The sequence below is a fragment of the Pagrus pagrus genome (genome assembly GCF_965226575.1).
Source record: "Pagrus pagrus genome assembly, chromosome: 12".
Lineage (NCBI taxonomy): Eukaryota > Metazoa > Chordata > Actinopteri > Spariformes > Sparidae > Pagrus > Pagrus pagrus.
In genome coordinates, this window is record NC_140196.1 from 23,193,625 (window position 1) to 23,214,598 (window position 20,974).

Below are 20,974 nucleotides of genomic sequence, written 5' to 3' on the forward strand. Positions count from 1 at the left end.
TGTTGTTTTTGGGCATTTTCCCAGGAAAAAATGAAAAGTGAGAGTACTGAAGAAGAAAGTGGTGAGTTATCCTGTAAAGTTAACTGCATGGTGTTTGAACATTTTATTAACCTGCTGACAATATTTACAGTTGGTTATCAGTTTACGAACATAACATAACATAACATAACATAACATAATATATACCAATGTTGTATTATATGAAGTCTAATACAACAGTTCTGCAATGAGGATTATAATGTTCTGTTTTTGTTGAAATTGTTTTGCGAGGTGTTGATTAAGCTGTATGATCTTTGTGCAGACTTACTTGTGCAGAGTTACTTATTGTTCTGTTGTGCTGTGCAATGCTGTGTGCTGTCTACCTAAGTTTAAAAAAACAATGCACATTATAACCTACATGAACTGGCAAATGGTTGCATCTGTGGTACTGATGGTTACTGCTACAGTTTGGAATGCAATTCGGCCTGTTTGGTCTGATGATCCGAGTTGAGCTATGTTTACATAACATGATCGACAGAGTTTATCCCTGTAAGAGGGCTCCAGCAAAATGATGCAGGGTTGCTTGGCAAAACAAGTTGAACCTGACCTGAATTGTTGCCACAAAACAAGCATGGCGCTGCTATGGCCAATCAAATACCCACAATTGCACATCCCTTAAGATTATTTTGTAACACTGTATTTCTACTGTTTACCTGGTGATTGTCTTGATGAAAAGTAATATAATTCGAGTCCAGTCAAGTCGAGATGAGTTGTAAAATCCTGTCAGTGTCATTATAAACTGCTTAGCATTGTTTTGGTGCCTTATAAGCTTTCAATCGTCTATACTGTATGTTAGGCAACACACACTGTTTAATTGTGAAGTAACATTGTTTTAACATAGGGCTGTTTTCAGTCTTAACACCTGCATTGGGTCTTATGCCATGAATAGCAGATTTGTCAGACTGTATTTTGGCAGAGTGCTAACATACTGTTTATAAGCAGGGGCAATGTTCGCCATGCTCACCATCTTACTTTAGTGTGTTTGCATTCTTATATTGGCAAATTAACACTAAAAGTTAAATCAAATTCAACTCAAATCAACAACAAAGTACAGCTGAGTCTGATTGGAATGTCATTAGTTTGGCTGCTTTTTATGCGTATTAAGTGTTGGACAAATTGAATTTAGACCAGATGATGGTTAACAAATACTGAAATGGAAGTGGTTACAATTTCTCTGAAGGGGCAATCCATCCAGAAGTTGCCGAGACATTTCACTAAAAACCACAAATGCCAACCTTACAATGGCATTACAGGAAAATCAGAAGGAAACATCATCTGGGAACCATGAATGCCTGCATCAAATATGATGACAATCCATACAGTGGATATTAAGACATTTTCAATGATGCTTGAAAATTTTGACCTGCTGGTGGTGGTACAGAAAAAGACAGGGGGTCACCAAAGTCAGTGAAATTTGTCCTCTGGGGACAATGAATGGTCGTCCACAATTCGAAAATCCGTACGCTATGTTACATTGTTAACTAATATTTGGAGGAATTGTTGAGTTATTTACAGGCCAAAATAGTATTTCCCTTTTGCTTAATATTTTTTCTTGCTTCCTCTTGACAGGACCTGGGAACTCAAACCGTCTCAAAGACATCCGCATTGTCCTCCTGGGAGGGAAATATTGTGGTAAAGGTGAGACAGTAAACACCATACTGGGATGCAAGGGCATTGACACTAAAGATGAGACTGTAGGAAACACAGTGAGACATGCTGAGGTAGCAGGAAGATGGAGGGTGACCCTCGTGAAGACACCTGGATGGTGGAAGACCTACCACCCTGATGAGACCATGGAGCTGGTGAAGATGTCGTTGATCCAAAGCGTGTCCCTATGCGCTCCAGGACCTCACGCCTTCCTGCTGATTGTTGACTTGGATAGCATACTGGAGGAGAAGAGTGGAAGGTCATTAGAGGGGCACTTGGAGCTTCTGGGTGATGCAGTATGGAATCATACCCTGGTTCTGTTGAAGTATGGGGTCTGGCAGGAGATATACACCGATATTGGAGAGTACATGGAAAAGAGAGGGAAGGTTCTGCGCAGGATTGTGGACAAATGCGGTCAAAGAAGCCACATGTTCAACAACAACAATAATGGTTCGAGAGCACAGGTGATAGCGCTGCTTGAAAAAGTGGAGAAAATGGTGGCTGCAAATGGTGGAAAACTGTTTGAACTGGATCCTGCAGTTGCACAAGATGTGGAGAGAAGACTGAAAGATGTGAATGAGAAAGCAAAGGAAAGAGAGTCAAGGGTCAAAGCTGAGAGAGACGTTCTCAGGGAAACTTACAAAGGTAAGATATCAAATAATCTGTTTCTCCATCCATGACCATGGATTATCATGGATCGTAACCATGTTTTTTATTGTTCCCTCTTCATCTCTCTGCCAGATGAGGTTTATCATCTAGCCGAGATCAGGCTTCTTCTGACTGGCTGGTTCCTGTCTGGGAAAACCGTGATAGGAGACACCATGCTGGGTGTACAGCTGGGAGAAAGGAGGAGAACCCACCACAGTGAGGCGAAACAAAGCCAAGTGGGTCGATGGAAGGTCCAGCTAATAGACACTCCAGGCTGGTCAAGGTTAAGCTCCCTCAAAGACACTCCAGAGATGGTGAAGCAGGAGATAACAAGAGGAGTTTCACTCTGTACTCCAGGGCCCCACGCCATCATCCTGGTGGTTACTGCTGCTCTTGCCCTCACCAAGGCCCACTTGAGGTCCATAAGAGAGCACATGAGCCTTCTGGGTCCTGATGTTTGGAGACATACTCTTGTACTTTTTAGCTGGAGTGACTGCATTGGAGGAACAACTGTGGAGCAGTTCATAGAGAGTGAAGGCAGCGCCCTCCAGTTGCTGCTTAGGAAATGTAACAACAGGTACCACAGATTCAACATCAACTCCAACGATCCAGCTCAAGCCTCAAGACTTCTTGAAAAGATCGAGTGGATGGTGGCAGAGAACAGTACCTTCTGTCTTAATGCAAATGAGACAGACAAGTGGGAAGAAGATGAAACGGTGACAGAGACTATGTCACCACCAGGGGAGTCCCTTCTTGAGATGTTTGAAGCTTTTTGCAAAGATAGAGAGGAAGACCTTCTGATGAGCTATAGGATACTATCAAGACAAGAGGTGGCCAGAAGCATATCTGAACCCCCACATAGTAAGTATTTTATTTCTTGTTATTTCTAAAAACTTGTGGTTTTGTTTGTTTCTAATTTTGGAAACTTATTTCTTTAATAATTTTAGCCACACTTGTGGCAAGGCTCTAGGGAAGACAATGCCACTCTGTTGGTCGGTCCATCACTTAAGTCCAACTGAAATATCTAGACAACTTTTATATGGAATGCCTTGAAAATTTGTGCAGACATGTGTGGTGTCCAGAGGATAAATCCTTAAGGGTTTCATGATCCCCTGACCCTGCACCACTAGTGCTACCAGAAGGTCAAAGTTTTAAGGTACAGACATTCCCCAGATAATGTATCGTAATGAGTTTGGGGGGTTCCTTGACTTTTCCTCTAGTGCCACCATAATGTTGTCTTTTGTGGTTTTGAATTAAATGTCAAAACAACTCTTGGATGAACTGTCGTGAATTTTTGTAGAGACATTCATCCCCCCTTGTGATGAATTATAACAACTTTGATGATGACCTGACATATCCCCTAGCCCCACTATCAGATCAAAAATATTAATTAGCAAATATTATCATGGCAGGCATCACTAGTTAATCAAACTGTATACCTTGAAGTCTTTCACTTCTGAGCATGTGAGCGCCAGGCAGACATCTTTTTATAGAAAGATTTACTGGGTGGCTACTGTACGATTTTTGAAATTGGACAAATCATTACTGTGTTACTTGGTGTTGGTTATATGAAAATTCTACAGGTTATTAATTTAAAAACCACGTGTTATTGTGTTTGTTTTGTTTTGATACTATTCCACTAGTGTGTGATGAAGAGCAACAGTCCAACGAGAAGAGGGTCTCTACATGGCTGAGGGAGCAGCTTGGGAGAGACGATACGTCTGGGTATTATTCTGATCCTGAGTCATCATGGAGCAATCAGTAGTATGAGCAGTTGAAGATCATGAAGATTGGAGCATTGAATGCTTTAGAGCCAGGTTAGACTGTGATGTTTTTTTGGCAAAGATATGAAATACTGTAAAACTACATCCTTGTACTCATGATGTCATTTTATTACCCTTGATGTCATTTTATTAGATAAGCCTAGCAAAGACTAATGCAGTCTAACAGCCATACCTTCATGGATAGAACTCAGTTTTGGTGAGACTGTAAATTTATAGACATTTAGTAGGAAGTAGTTTGAATCAACACTTATTACAGTTTCAACAAACAATCAGACTGAACATTAACATTATAACCTTCTTGATTCTAACCTAAGCCTGCATTAGTTTTGGCTTGGCGTGTGTGATAAATCGGCAACTGAACAAATGGGAGTATGTGACATTTTTAAGTTTTATTCTTTTCATATTGTATATAAACTATATAATGTATCTTTGGTTTAATGAAAAGTTTCGTTGCATCTGAATTTGTGAATCTCCAATGTATTAAAGTGTCTTGGGACATGCTTCTGTTTTAAAGAATGGTTTTAATATTTTGGGAAAGTTTATTATTTGATTTCTTGCCAAGAGTTAGATGAGAAGTTTGATACGCGTCTAGCTTAGCTTAGCGACTGGAAGCAGGGAGGAGCAGCTAGCTTTGACCAACGGTAAAATTGTAACAGTAAAAACAGTAAAACAGCACTTTTTTTGGTAAATCTCACAGTTTTATATTTGTGTGGATTAAACAAACAAGATATAGTGTGTCAGTTTAGAGGTGCTGGTAGGCAGATTGTGTTACTGTTGGACAGACCCAGGCTGGCTGTTTCCCCCTGCTTCCAGTCTTCATGCCAAGCTAAACAAATCATCTGAACATTTATATCACTGTCTTTTCAAAATGGACTAAGGAAATGTTACAGTGAGCTGTATTTAGGAGAAAAAAACATGTTTTACCTAAACCAATGCAGAAACTCATTAATGTGTTCTGTGAGGTTCAATTGTAGAACACCTGGAAAAGACCTGAAGGCCCTTCTAAGGCAGATATGTTATATTGAAAATCAACAAACTGTATCTAATTAGCTATTAGTTTAGATTATTATACAGTTAATTTGAAATGTATTATATTGTACAGTATTTTAACAATGCTATGTAACAATGCAGCTAGCATAATTACCTCCGCCAAGGAGGTTATGTGCATTTATTGTTTGGTTGGTTTGTCAACAGGATAACACAAAAACTACTCAAAAGATTTCCACAAAACTTGGATGGAGGATGGATCTTGCCCCAGAATAGACCCCACTAACTTTTGGTGCAGATCCAGATAAAGGAACGGATCCAGCAATTTTTTTCTTACTGTCTTTAACATTACGAGAGAGAGCATTTTTCAACATCTTTGTTTATTTCTCAGGGAATAATGCATGGACCTTGATGGAAAAACAAAACCAGGCGTATTTAGGTGGCTGGTATCTATAGTTAGTACATTTTGATGCAGATCCAACAAAAATCTGGATTTAGTGGATTTAAATGTTTTATTTGGTAATGGAGTAGGCTTGATTGAATTAAAGGCATTTCTTGATCTGGCAAGTAGTTTTAATGTTAGCTAACTCTTTTCTACCATTGCTGTGTAAAGCTACATTTTAAAATCTAAATTTAAAATTGACTTGTGGTCTGGTGTTCAGCAAAAGTTACACAGTCTTGCTTTAATGTATTATGCAGCATTTGTGTGTACAAGCATGTAAATGGATATTTTTTTGTGTGTGTATACTGTATACACAGTGTGTGTGTGTGTTTGTGTGTGTGTGTGTGTGTGTGTGTGTAGGTTTTACCCTTGACAAAATTGGCCAAATAAAATGAACAATCAAGTTTCCTCTTCTGTTTCCAGTTGAGCTAGTAATGCATGTGTTTATCATTCAAACTACTGCTCTGTCTTTCTGCATCACTTGCTCACCTGTTTTGCCTTGTTTTGCATCTCATCTTAGTGGAAGACGTGTCATATGGCTAATGCGTTTTTTTAAATACATAATAAAATAGAAATTTGACTTCCACAACATATCATATTGTAAAATTTTCTTAGAGTGATACTCCTGGTTTGCATAATTCCTCTCCCATGTAATGGTTCGATCAAAGTTCACTAAACCTCTGGCTGATCAGTGGAATGACATGGAGTAACTTCACTGCTGTGACAGGAGGCAGAGGTGGGAATAATGAAGTTAAACAAAGATGCAAAGGTGAGTTATTCAATAAAAAAAAAAAATCTACTTCTGATACATTGTCTACGTAGTTTCTAAGTTTGTAATATCAGCGTATAACTGGTGTTGTATCACTTAAACACATAAAAGAAACCAATATTTGACTTGAGAGCTATTGTTATGTATATAATGTCTAATAATTGTTCTCAGTATTTTCATTTAGCACTTCTGTGTGACACATATTTCAGCTTCACAGGCTGTTCATTTATGTATTTGTTTTTGTGTCAAGATGTTCATAGGAAGTGACACATAGTTTAATATCTGATGAACGCAATTCTCTGCTGAGACCAGTCATTCGCCCTCCACATGAAGTGACACTGATAAACAGCAACAAATACAGCTTCACTGTGAAATACTGCAGAGCTGAAAGCATCATCGATACTCACAGATGTCCAACAACAGCGCCATGACAGGGATACATGAAAATACTTCACTTTTCTGTGGTAAGGACCCTGTCTATTACACAAATACCATAGGTATTGTGGTGGACTGGGTGATATTCCTTGTAGGACTACCTGAAGTCTGCCTGGCCTGCTATGCTCTCCTGTTTCTACTCAAGAAGGACAGATTGGCTCCCATCTTCGCCATAAACCTGCTCCTGTCAGATCTCCTTCAGATCGGGATCACAGTTGTCTTCATCATCAGTAGATTTTTTGATGCCACCTTCTACCCCTTCGTCAGAGCCCGCTGCATCGCACGACTGTTCGTCCGCTTGGGCCTGACCACAAGTTTGTGTTTCATGCTGCTGATTTCTGCAGAGAGGTATTTAATGGTGGCCTGTCCAGTGTGGTATCGCACAAAGAACAAGGCAATGTTTTCCATCCCAATCTCAATTTCCGTGTGGATCCTTTCATTGGCCTACTCCACTTTAGATTACATCTTCATGGGAAACTCCTTGGTGCTATTCTCCATCATCTGCCTCCTACCCGCCCCGTTTCTTTTGGGTCTCTTCACAGCCACGTGGCAAGCCCTCAACAAGAGCATGGCCATGAGACAAGAAACGAAGAACAGGAGGAAGATTTTGGGGGTTCTGAGTCTGGTGCTGGGGACGTACACAGTTTTGTTCTTCCCCTTCAGTTTCAGGAACCTGTTCTACTCTCTAAAAAGTCACGATGGAACAGAGAACTCGCTCAGGGATTTGTCCGGTGTTTTGACCAGTGCCCTGGTCTATCTCAGCCCTTTGACAGACTCTTTAATCTATATTTTCATCAGGAAGGACATAAGAGACACAGTGGAAGCGTTCCCCTGCTGCAAAACACCTCTGATGAAGCTCAGAGAGTTTCAGGACCAACAAACAGACAGTTACCAGACAGAGACGGCTTTATAATTAATTTGATAAGTAGTTTAAAAAAGGAGCTATGTTTAAGAGCAAGTTTTTCATCACATCCTTGTATTGTGGCTTAGACTGAACCATCTGTTATTTGCATGTCATGCCCAACTGCTTTGAATTATTTCACAAACCAGAGGCAAGATCTCATAAGATACGGTCAAATAAAGTCTGCTAGAAAATGTCCTGCACAAGTTTTTTAGAAAACCAAACCCCTCAGCGTCTATTCCAGTCTAAAAGAGTTGATTAGTCTATATATAGAGAATAATAAATGTTCCCCTCAGCTCTCTTGTCTCATTGTTTTGGTTTCTCTGCATGAAACGTTACTGTTAAGGTTCCCTCTCATTAGAGTTGCAGAAGAGCGGAGGAGCATGAGGACCATAGAGACGCACAGCTGCCTGTAGTATTCCTATAATATTCCTATGGTCATTCAGTAGCATCTGTGCTGCTGAAACCACACCCCCAGACCAAATCACCACTGGGTAAGACATAATGACAGACATCGTTTTTCACTCAGGCTAGGGTTTGAGTTAAGTTGGGTTAGGGTTTGTTTTAAAAATAGACAAATCACTGACAGGTTACCTGCCCGGCACCAAACAGAAGAAGTTAGCAAATACTTGGTGATAGGATTGAAGCATTTAGCAGCTAAACAGCAAAAAAAATTTTCTTTGGAGTTGGTGGAAGACCAAAAGAGTTGGTTTTTTGGGGGTTTTTTTAAAGTGAAGATTGGACATAAATTTGTCAGGTGGCCTGAAATAAAAGTTGATTTTGCTCAATGTCAGCCGGATGTGAAAAATGGCAACTGTTGCTAATTCAGCAAAGTTCTCCATAAAAATTGGAAAGTGGAGTAATTTCAGATTTTGTTTAGTACAATCATTTCTGTACAGACACACACAATTTTAAACCAACTGAAGATGGCCCTGGGCATACACTGAAAACTGTCTTTATAGATGCAAGTTATTATTTGTAAATTACAGTATAAATGTATTTGCTTGTTTCCTGTTTTTACTGTATATGTTCTGTAACATATTGATTGTTTTTTTTTAAAAAGTGCACTATCTACATTTGTGGTTCACATTTTTCTATGTTCAGGTGCAACGTGTCATTTAAATATGAAGTACTCAAGCTAATTGCAACATGCCTGTAATGTTTGTCTTTGAGAGACACCTAGTGGCTTCACTGATGTAAGACATAAACCACAGCATCTGTCAGCCACAGTGTGCTGTAGACATGGTTCTAGGTTGATTAGACCAAGTCAAGATAATGGTAATAAAAATATATATACAGATTGTCAAATTGGCTAAGCAACAACATGTTCACTGACTAGACTATCTGTCCATTCATTCATTCATTCATTCACAAGCCTACTTCATGTGTTGCTGAAAGGATCCTACTGATGACTATTTAACCAAAATAATTCAACCTCTTCATGCTCTGCAGTGCTGCTGAGCAAAACACCATACCTGAACAAGCCTACATACAAATACCTCCGTACAAGTTTTTTTTTTTTTTATCATCATACCAAACTAAATATGCTATGAGTCTGTAATCACTATGCTTTACATCATAACTATGATTAGTTTTGGTCATTTATATTTTCAGTAGGGCCTATATTGTCTCCTTAAACAACCAAAATATGATTGCAAAGATGTCCAAGTACCTAGTAGTTGTATTTGGAGACAAGCAAGGTCATTTGGGCTTTTAGATAATGTGTGCTTCATTCATTACGAGTCAAAGGCCGCCAGTTAAAGACTGTGATGCAATGAGTTTTCATCTATATGGATAAGTTCAGTGCCAATATCCAACATTTTAAAAATATTTTTGTCATAAATGAGATTCAATATCATTTTTAACAAAAATATGAAAAATATGAATTATGACGCTGTATGACCGGGGAGGGGACGGGGAGGTGTTTTCATGCACACCTGTGCAAACCTTAAATCCCCGTCTGACCGATCCAGCCCTGCATCAGAGGTGTGTGTGCCCGGGCCTGCACTCATATGTGAGATGCACACTGAGAGCCAATGTGGAGGTAACCGTGGTCACTGTTTCCCAGAGGACCGTCTGGCGGCGAGGGCCATTAATTATAAGAGACAGGGAGACAGACAGCTAGCCAGCTAACAGACAGACAGACAGACAGTACCGCAGAGAGCGCAGACAGGCCTGACAAGAGCAGGGCCCGACAAATACAAAGAGAGGAGGAAGAGCAGCACGCACGGCCAAGAAAAATAATCCTCCCCCTGTAGCGAGTGCGGCCATCTGCACCGCCCCGCTTCTCCTCCCGCCAGCGGACTATGAGTAAATACATTCAGGCATAATAACCCTTTGTCATAAGAGAAAGAATCGCGTTTTGCGACGGAGATAAATAATTGAAAAAAATGCGGCTGTCCGACTGCGCATCCCTGGGAGTGAATAGGGAAATGCTGCGCCAGTGTCCCGGCTGAGAGACGGAGCCGATCTTCCCCCAACATAAGCTCCTGAGCCTTTTTGCCCTCTTGTCATTACACAATATCGCTGCCAAAAATCATCGTTTCAAACATGGTAAGTTGTTTTTGTGTTATATTTGGAGGGATTGTGTCGGCGACGAGCGGCCTGTGGGGGAAATGCACATCCGGGACTGTGTTTTTTGTCGAAGTCATAATATTTTATGAATCATAACTTGTTATGATGTGGGAGCGCGCGTTGCGTGCAACAGGTCGCCGTACAGTAGCGGGGACGCGCATCTCACCGCCGTATTTTGCGCTTGTTTCTACACATTGGTGTAAAAACGTCCGATCGTCGGATACCGACGCGAACAAATTGGCAAGATGGCACGAAGAATACGAATGCGTTGTTGGCACAATAGAGTTCTGGTTAAAAAGGCGATGATATTCTCGGTTTTGAACAGTTTATAACTATTGGAGTTATCACAATTTCCCCTTTTCGACAAAATACTATCGATTACACGATGACGCGCACGATTGCAGCTTTATGATTTTATTTTTAATTAATTTATATTGTTCGGAAATCACTGCTTGCTTTGTAGAAAACTGTCCACACAGGCCTACTTTATAAATGACACAAATCCGGTTTTAAACTGTTCATTATGTTAAAAGAATATGACTTTTGTCCAACAAAGGAGGGACTGTTTTAAATAATTCCGACTAATAAGATCAACTGATTCCACAACCACCTTTCTAAAGACTTAAAGCCCAACGATCAGACTTCATATCAAACCTCGGATGCATTTTATTATTCTATCCAAGCCTCTGAGAGACACAGAGGAGGTGGAGGTGGGTGGGGGGGTGGAGGGGTGTCACAGGGCCCGGGTGAAAAATTATTTCCCTCCTCACTCTGGCTGTGTCTTTCTTTCATTACCTCTCTCCACGTGGTAAGCAGTAGGGATGAGGGTGAAAAGGGAGCATTGTGCCTCCAGTCAGTGGCCTTATGTGTTGGAGAGGCTCTGAGAGGGTGATGTTCACTCAGCTGTGCTCCCTCAACGCCATTGTTGCGAATTCCACCTCATTTCAGCCACTCTGTTTACTGAGCTCACACAGGAGCCTGTGTCACTGAAATCTCACACACACATAGTTTGAATAGACTTGAATAGGTGTGCGTGACAAGGTGGTCTGTGACATAGTATGTCTGGTTTAATGTAAAAAAACTGAATTAATTTAACCAAGCCTTGGCTTTTGCGCCCACCTGTGCACACACTTATCTTCTGTTACACACAGCAGACACACAAGGTGAGGTTTAGATTTTATAGGCTCACGTCAGTGATCGAAAGACCAGGCAAGGGCCATTATGTGATGAACTTGAGCGTCAATGTATGAGCATTTACTAAAAAGAGGCAGTGGACTCCTGGCTCAAAAGAAGGGGTGTTCACTCGCCATTTGAATGCAAAGTAGTGGATGAACAAGTGAGCTGTGTGTGCGTGTGTGTGTGTGTGTGTGTGTGTGTGTGAGTGGAGAGAGAGAGCGAAGGAGGGCCAATGGTGAGTTTTGAGAAAAGGAAGACTTGTTGAGAGAAACTGTCACATGGCACTTTGGTTCTGTTTTTCTTTCTCTGCACCACAATGCCACCAACGTGGACAGTCTTTATTGAGACTCATCAGCCAGGAGCATCCACTGTCACATTTCTGGAAATGGTACTTTAGTTTTTCTTCAGTTTTGTTCTGCCTTTAAGTAATTTAGATACCTTTTTTCAGTGTGCAGGGAGACAGATTAAAAGTTGTGTGTTGGCCAATGCGCCCCAGCGTCGGTCCCATCCTGCAGAAGCATGTCCCGTCGGAAACAGAAACGACCCCAGCAGCTTATGAGCCTGACCCTCGGTGCCTGTGGGATACTTGAGCATGGTGAGAAAGAGATATATATCAAACACTGGTTGTTCAGCAAGATTGGATTCAAACTGAAAGGAAAGTTTAGACCTCAAATAAATCACTTTTGCTGAATACTTTTTTAGTTTTTTATTGTGTTAGTATTATACTTCATGGTGTATTTATTGTACCATTTTACAGCAGGATTTCAATTGATGCCTTAACCTTTCACACTGTATTGTAACTTTTGACCTAGCATGACAGAGTTCAGGAATCTTAAGAAATGTCATTATGGACTTTAGTGGCTAAAATGTGTTTTTGATTTTGTTGATTAAGAGTTAATAATTTAATCTCAGCCATCATTTATACATGGTATCTTTGTGGAATTATTAAATGGTTCAATCTGTTTAATTAATATTTAAAATTAGACTATATACGGGTACATGTCATACTTGCACACTAAGAAAAATAAGGCTTGTTGAAAGTATCGGCCTACAGAGTCTTTACCTAATTTTTTGAGGTTGCAGCCTTTAAGCTGCTTTCTTTGCCCTGTAAAACCCAAATGTCTTCACTCCTCATCACTGCCAGGTTCAAAGACACAGACCACCCAGAATAGGGGGATATACAGTAAATCCCCAGAGAAATATTGGTGAAAAAGAACATTTAAGTAAAGTGAATTTGAAAATGTGAACAAAAGCACATTACAGATTAGGTAGAAGTGAAGAGATGAGCATGAGAAGGTCAAGGAAAAGGAAACTTTGAGAGGCGCTGTATAAGGTGTTCTAACTGCAATAGCATTAGACCCCATTGTCCCCTTTCAGCTTTGTTGCTGGGCACTGAAGCTTGAACATACCCATGAAGAAGTGTGTATGTGACAGTGTGTGTGTGTGTGTGCGCGCGTGCAAGTGTGTGTATTTGTCTGTCTGTCCACTCTAGTTACAGGAATAGGGCCCACATTGTAAAATTGTAGCTTTCAAGCAAACAGCTTTAACTTCTGTATGTGTGTGAATGAGCAACCCTGTGCATACAAAGTGTTCACTTTTTTGTGTCCGTGTATTGTGCATTGACAGGTATGTAGTACCTCTGTCCCTCTATGCTTTTCTGAGCTAAGTTAGCTTGTTGATGGTCTGTGAGTCATCCTGTCTGTCTGCAAGGCTGTTTGTTTTCTTTACACGCCACCTCTCTTCCTCTGCCTGGTCCTTAACCGTATCAGGAATTTGACCCCATAGTGTTTAAGGTCAAGTCTGCCAGCCAATCAGGCAACCAGTACAGTGTCCAGTACCCAACCAGGACCTAACCCCCAACACCCCATTGGGCTGCTGGGGGAAGGGCTCTTAAGGAGATGAAAGAAAGACAGATTGAATGGAAGAAGAATGAAAGAGAGAGGGGCAGGGATGGAAGAGTGTCTTGGTGTGTGGATGTGGCTTTTTATTGGGGGGGGGGGGTTAAAGTCCATTGTCTTGTGCGTGTTGCCCTGGAAACAAGGTAGGCTCCTCTACGGGTGAGGAGTGTATTCTTGCAGATCAGTGGAATCTGTGTGTGTGTGTGTGTTAGCACGTGTGCCTGCATGCATGATGTGTGTGTGTGCGCGTGGCGATGGTAGTGAGGCTGCAGTTGATGAGGACGGACAGGACAAAGAAGAAAAGAAATGCATTGGTGGATGATAAGGTGGTGGAAATTAAATGCAGAGGTTACAAGTTACTTGTTAGACAACTGAATTCGTTCAGTTCAAGCAGCCACCTGAAACCTTACTTAGTCACTGTCACTGCTGGTCTTGTAAGTTGTTTCTAAGTGTCCTGAGATGTGGATTTGATTTTGTTTATTTTGTTACCATTAATATGATAAAATTACATTCAGATTTTCTTCTTTCAATTTCCCTAGATGACAACTTGGCAGTGAGGTCACAATCCTTTCCATTTCCCCTGGATTCTCCCCTGTGCTCTCCATCTTCCTCTCTTCAAAGCTCCCAACTACCCCTAGCACTCCCTTCATCTCTAAAGGGCTCTCAAACCCCCTCTCTACCCACTGAGGGTCCACCCCTGTCCTGCTCACCAATTCAGCCATCACACCAGCCCCTCAAAGACCCACAACCCTCACTATCCCCTGACTTCCCTTACTCTTCTCTATCTTCCCAAACTCAACATCCACCCACTACTCAACTGTCTGGTTGCAATCCTACGTCTTCTACAAGTGCCCTCATCCACCCTTCCCGAAGCGCACACATGGCTTCTCCCAAGTTGGGGCTGTCAGCCACCACCACCACCTCTTCTTCCTCCTCATCGTCCTCTGCCTCCCTATGTCCTCCACCGCACCCTGGAAGCCCCAGTCGTGTTCCTGAGGGCCCCCCAAGTCCTGTTACTCCAACTCCCAGCCCAGGAGTGACATCTGCCTCAGCTGCACCCTCTAGGGCCCAACTGAGTATTGCCCTGATCCTGGAGGAGCTGCGGGTGCTGCAGCAAAGGCAGATCCACCAGATGCAGATAACAGAGGAGATCTGTAGACAGGTGCTACGCCTTGGAGGAGCCTCCTATACCATAGACACACCTTCCCAGCCACTCCTCCCTCCTCTGCCTCAGCTCTGCCTGGAAGGCAGCAAAAGGGCTGCCAGTCCAACTACACAGCCAACAGCGCCCCAGCCTTCCACCTCTGTGGCTCCTCTCCTGGCATGTTTCTCATCCCTGCTCCCATCTCAGGCAGCTAACAAACCCACAAAGCCAAGCAGTTCCTTGTCTCAAATCCTGCAGCCCCACAAATCCCAGATTGAAGGGACTGGAGGGACTGCAGGGGGTCATGGTTATATGAGAGTGAGTTCTAGATCTGCAGCTCCCTCAACCTCTTCCTCTGCTGCCATCTCCATGGCTTCCTCCACCTATCCACTTGCCCTGTCATTAGCTCTTCCCAACCGCTATCTTCATGAAAAATCTCCAAATACAACTTCATTGAGTGGGCATGCTGGCCGATCCTTCCTAAACTCATCCCTCTCCACATCAGTATCCATGGTCCCAAACTCCCAACACTTGCAATCTGTCTCCGGAGGAGCAGACTCTTCCACTGCATCCAGTTCCACCACTGCTAGTCGTCTCCAACATGCTTGCCGCTTTTGTGGAAAAATGTTCAGCAGTGACTCTTCCCTACAGATACATCTACGCTCACACACAGGGGAACGACCATACCAGTGTCCAGTGTGTCTCAGCCGCTTCACCACACGAGGCAACCTCAAGGTGCACTTCCTACGCCATCGTGAGCAAAACCCTGAGCTGTCACTTTCACTCCTGCCACCTTCTTTGTTTGGGGTAGCATTAGGGGGCACTGGAGGGTCCGATATGGGACAGACCATGAGCAGCGGTGGCAGTTCTAGTGGCATGAATATGTTACAGAAGAAGCCAAAAAGCAGGCCTGATGATGAAACATGTGGAGATAATTTGGAGGTCAGTGGCACCAGCACTGGCTTTTCTCTTGGGGCCTCTGGAGGATCTACCCCTTCTATCCTACCCCTGGCCCCTAGTGTGGATCTGGCTTTGATTTCCCACTCTCTCCTGCAGCTCAATAGGGCTGCAGCTGTAGCTGCTGCAGCCTCCATCACCTCCAGTTCATCTCACTCATCTTCCTCCTCTTCAGCTTCCACCTCTTCTCTGGCTACCTCCTTACTCTCAAACCCTTCATTGTCTTCATCTTCCACCATCACAGAGTTATTCAAGGGTGCCAAGCAGCAGCACTTTGATGAAAATACTCCTCCTCATGCCCCAATGCTTTCTCCTGCAGCCTACTCCCAGCTCGCCCAGCTGCCTAAACTCCTGTTCCCTTCTGCCTCCACTTCTTCCTCTACCTCTGCTGCACACTCATCCCTCTACAACCATCCAGCCTTGGGATTGCTACGTACACCGCTACCCTCTACTCCAGGCTCCCACCAACTTGCTTCTTCCAGCCATTCTCAGCTTTCATTCCCTTTCTCTTCATTTCCTAAAGTCCCAGGTCCACCCACCTCCACTCAATCCTCCTTGCCTTCCTCAATGGCTACCTCCACTCCCACATCTGAAACCTCCAAGCTACAGAGGCTTGTGGAGAAGCTAGAGAAGGCACCTCCCCATTCCTCCTCTCCATGGACTACTTCCTGTACTTCCTCCTCCATGCTGGAGATGTTATCTAACAGTATCGCTACCTCTTCAGCAAGTCCAGCCAACAGTCGTCTCACAAATGCCAGCACTTCTACCACATACGTAATGGCGTCCCCACCATCTTCAACCCTTCTCTCCACTTCTGTTTCAAACTTCACCCATGAGATGGTTGCTGCCTTAGGCATGAGTGCCAATGGAGCGAGGGCCATGGGAGGGGGTTTGCTACCATCACTAAGCATCACAGGTGCAGCTGGCAACCTGACAACTAATCAGTGTGGGGTGTGTCTACGGGTGCTAAGCTGTCCTAGAGCACTGCGTCTGCACCAGGCTACTCACCTTGGAGAACGCCCTTTTCCATGCAAGATATGTGGCAGATCCTTCTCTACCAAAGGCAGCCTGCGATCACATCTGGCCACCCATCATGCCCGGCCACCCAATGCACGGGTCCAGAACTCTTGCCCACTGTGTCAGCGCAAGTTCACTAATGCCCTAGTGCTCCAGCACCACATCCGAATGCACCTTGGCGGACAGTTGCCCACAGAAGGCACAGAGGATCCTGCACATGAGATGCCAGCTGAATCTAATGTCAAACCCTTGTCAGAATCACAATCCCAGTCCACTGACCCAAGTACTGCCTCTATTGAAACACCGCCTGACAGAGCAGGCCACTCTAAGAGCCCAGCCCCAAGCTCACAATTTCAAACTCCAGCAGCTGGCTCATCCCCTGTCTCTATGAAAACCGCTGAGGTCACCAAAAATCCCAGTAAGTCTGGGTCCTCCAGCCCAGACCTAATCCCCCCTTCTGACCTTAGTCCTGACCCGTTCATAAATCCCACCACACAAACTCCACCACCAGGCAGTGTAGACCCTCCAGTCCTTTGTGTCAGCGCCCCCTTGCCAGCATCCCAGCAGACAGACCAAGCTTCCCCAGTTGTCAAAGACAATGAAGTTGAACAACAAGCCACTGTTGATGTCCAACTTCCTAAATCCACCTCTTCACCAATTTCCTCCACTGTCACCAAAACAACAGTGTCATCTAATGCTATGGTAGTGGACTGTGGAGTGGATGGAGCGTTGGACTCCTCTGATGCCTTCCTTGCCTCCAGATCAAACCTGGAAGACTTACAAAGCACACCTGCCCTTGGTTCACCCTTTGCTTACACCTGTCCCAGTACCTCTTCTAACCCAGTCCTGAGTCAAGATGCACTTGATGTTAATGCAACACCAACCTTGGAATCAGACTCAGTCTCACCAAGGCCCCAATCACCAGAACCCATGGAAGAAGACAAAATTCAGTCCTCTCTACCAGCAACACCAAAGCAAGACCAAGCAACTGTGCCTGACGAGGACCCCAAAATGATATCCACTCTGGAGACCGCTGACACTATTGGTGCTGATGTAAGGGGTGCATCACACAGAGCTGCTACTTTTGTAAGGGAGACACGTCAGAGCTTTCATTTTGGTTCATATGGGAGGGAAGACCGGGTGGAAGGTGTTAAAATGAGTGGATTGGCTCCAAGTGATGAATTGGAAGCTTCTGTCCCCATCAGCCTCGCCCCAACCCTCCCATCTCCCATGTCTCGTCCTGAAAAGAAGACCTATTGCTGTGCTGAGTGTGGAAAAGAATATGCCAGTCGTAGTGGACTGAAGGTGAGGAAAAAGTATATTTAATGTAAAAACAACCTTACTTGATGAGATGTATGAATATACTGTTAATATAAACATAATACATCATTCTAAAATAATAACTGTTGTAGCAAAAATCTTTCTCTGAATATTTAAACAATATTTAACAGCTTTAGTACAGAATCCTGTCTTGCCAGGGACAGTATTTCAATACAATGAGTGTCTTCACCATGGAACCTGAAGAAGACTGACACAGGGTTGGATCACTAGTCCATAAAAATTAGTCCATGTGTACCTAGAAAAGCTGCATACTTAAATCATATACGGGATATAACTGCTCATGGAATATACTCTGCACTGGATTATATGGGGAATGTTTGATAGTTAACTTAATACCAACCCTTTATGTTCCTAGGGGCACATGAAGCACCATGGTGTGGTAACCAAAACAACACGTCCACCAGCTCGGAGTAGTCGTTCCTCCACTGACCAACTTCCTTCTTCCACATCTATGACTTCCTTGAACATTCCTGCCACCAGGAGCTCAGCAGGCTTCTGGAACCAATACCAAGCCTTCCTCAACACTAGTAACGAGCCAACTGATGATCCAACTGCTGGCAGCCAAGGAGAGAATGAGTCGGCCCTGTCTGCAAAATCACCTGGTCGATCTCAGATGGATTCAAAAGCCTCTGATGAAGCAGGGGAAGAGTCTACTGAAGGGTCATCACTCGAGTGAGCGTGATTGGCTGGATAATTTTCTGTTTTTTTCAATCAATGTTTACCTTTTGGTGAAACTGTATGGGCATTTACGTAGTACTGCTTCCTTAACACATTTCAAGTAGCCTGTCAGTATGATAGTCAGAGTAATATGTTTGTATGTGAAAGTTGTGAGTCAACCAGCTTGGTCTTGTGTCAAAAAAGTGACAGCTATTGTAAAAATAAGGGTGAAAATAATCAAGACATAACAGAGTGAGTCCAGCTTTTTGATGGATTTGATAAAAAGTGACACTTTACTTTTGTCTGGCTGACATTGTCAATAGTTTGATGCACATTCTAACAAAAAGAGTATTCCTGTTGTATCAATGTTTCATATCAGACCTGGGTCAAATAATTATCAGTGGGGTTTTTTGTTTTTTACTATTTGCAGATAGTAAAGTTGACAACATTTGCAAACAAATTTAATATTATTAGATTATAATTGGTGAGTCACAGAGAATTACACTAAAATTTGAGTTTCAAAAATTTGATGTCAGTATGTCAACATTTTGGAACTCATTGTGTTGTGTTGTGTTGTGCCATGATCCCACTGGCACCAAAAGAGGCCCATGCAAACCAAAAGAAAATCTATTTGCAAATGCTTCATGACCTACAATCTTTACAAATATAAAAGATTCCTTCCTTCCGAGGGAACTGATGTAAATGGAGAAATTAGTAAGTTGTTTTGCTTACATACCTTTGTTTTGCAAGAGCGAACAAGGCCAACAAACTGAATGTGTTTCTGTGGGGAATATTTAGTCTTTTGTCCCCCATCTTGTGGTACAAATAAACTACTCACTCATGTCATTGTGGTTTACTTTTCACTATATTGTCCTGTCAAACCAGAAGCACAGCTGCAGTGTTTGTGAACCCAGTGAGGACATGGTCTTGTGTGTGACCTTTGAACTTCAGCTTTGTGAATATTATGATTGTTGTTTGGTCCAAAAGTACGTAATATCTGTGACACCTTTTCAGTTACTAAAACTCTTAAGTTACTGTATATATCAGAAGTCTATGTCTGTTTGTTGTAAGCTGTACTTTCACTCTCTCCATATTAAAAAATCATTCGGAATCCAAAATCTCGCTCTGTCATGTTTTGGGGGTGTACTGACTTTTTATTTTGTATAAACACAGCATGTATGAATGCTTGTGTGTCCAGTTTTAACGCCGATGATCCCTCACAGTCAAGTCACTGATCTCTGCTCCCGGCCAAGAAAATCAAGGCTGGCTTCTCCTGTGTCAAATCAACCAGGAGGATGAGGCCAGCTGTCTTTCCTCAGCCATGACCAGCACAGCAGCTGAGCTACAGTATGTGTGCATACATAAGGATGGTTACAGGAAACGTGTGTCTCATGTCTTTTATTATGTGTTTGTATACAATTGTCTCTGTATGCATGTGCACACAGACAGGCTAATAAGCATCATGCCTGCAGCAGCTGATGTGAAATCTATTGCTGCCATTACTACAAACAAATGAGTGCAACCGCTTGCATGCCAATGACCACAAAATGTCAATTATTGAAGTGTGCATGTGGCAGTGGTGGAATGTAGCAGTACAATTACACAAGTACTGTACTTAAGTAAAATTTTTGATGTACTTGTACATGAGCATTTTCTCTTCTTCAAGCTAATTTAAATTTCCACTCCAATGCAATTTGGGTGAAAATATTGCACTTTTTACTCCACAGCAGTTACTAGTTACTAGATTCCTCCATACAAAACCTATGGAGCGCTTATAATATATAATGTATATATATAATGTTTTGTTACTACCCAAGAATGTACAATATACAAGTAGAGCTAAAACTATTTGTCGGATGATCAATGAAAAAATAATTGGCGATATTTTTTTTCCTTAAAAGAAGAGAATGGCAAAACATTGTATGATTAAATTATTAAGGATTTGCTGCTTTTGTTTTAAACATTTTATTAACTTTATTGCATTTAATAATAATTTTGAGGCTTGTTCTATGGACCCTTTTCACAGCAGACATTTTGACTTGTCAAAGCAGGTAAAGCATAGGTGCAATTTATAACATTAATGATGGCTGCATTCTATTAAGGTGAGCTTGTTCCAGGGCTCTGGTATTGTGCATGCTCATTCACTGACATGACTTACTGGGACACTTAATAGAATGGTGCCAGTTTTAGCATTATATGTCACTCCTGTGCTTTTCCAGCTTTGACAAGTCAAAATGTCTGCCATGAAAAGGGTCTACTGGATGGACAAAACAAACACTGGGAAGATGTCACTTTGGGCTCTTGGTAATTGTGGCGGCATTTTGACTATTTTGAAAATAAAACCCCCCAAAAACAATCAATTATTTAAAAATAAAATGATCGGAAGATTAATCCATAATGAAAATAATCCTTAGTTGCAGTCCTATACAATAGTAGTTCAAAAATCAGCTCCACTTTCACCAACTACAACAGTAAATCCTGCTTTTACATTAATGCTAAAAAGCAATAATCTAATGCTATAATATTTAATAGTATATAACAGAGAATTATGTGCATTG

The 20,974-nt window shown here is 42.4% G+C and overlaps 2 protein-coding genes across 2 annotated transcripts in view; one reads left to right on the plus strand and one right to left on the minus strand.

The window, feature by feature from the left end:
- cbln12 (cerebellin 12) overlaps positions 1–11,903 on the minus strand; it is a 24,944-nt gene extending 13,041 nt beyond the window's left edge. The window contains exon 1 of the mRNA XM_084370115.1: positions 11,841–11,903. The gene's annotated coding sequence lies outside the window, so the exon portion shown is untranslated. The remainder of the gene's footprint in view (positions 1–11,840) is intronic.
- Positions 9,663–19,534, plus strand: sall2 (spalt-like transcription factor 2). The gene is made up of 4 exons (XM_084370110.1): positions 9,663–10,205; positions 11,851–11,997; positions 13,840–17,723; positions 18,115–19,534. Exons 2-4 carry the CDS (start codon positions 11,922–11,924, stop codon positions 18,433–18,435), a joined length of 4,281 nt encoding a protein of 1,426 aa, XP_084226236.1. The 5' UTR covers positions 9,663–10,205; positions 11,851–11,921; the 3' UTR covers positions 18,436–19,534.
- The last annotated feature ends 1,440 nt before the right edge of the window (positions 19,535–20,974 follow it).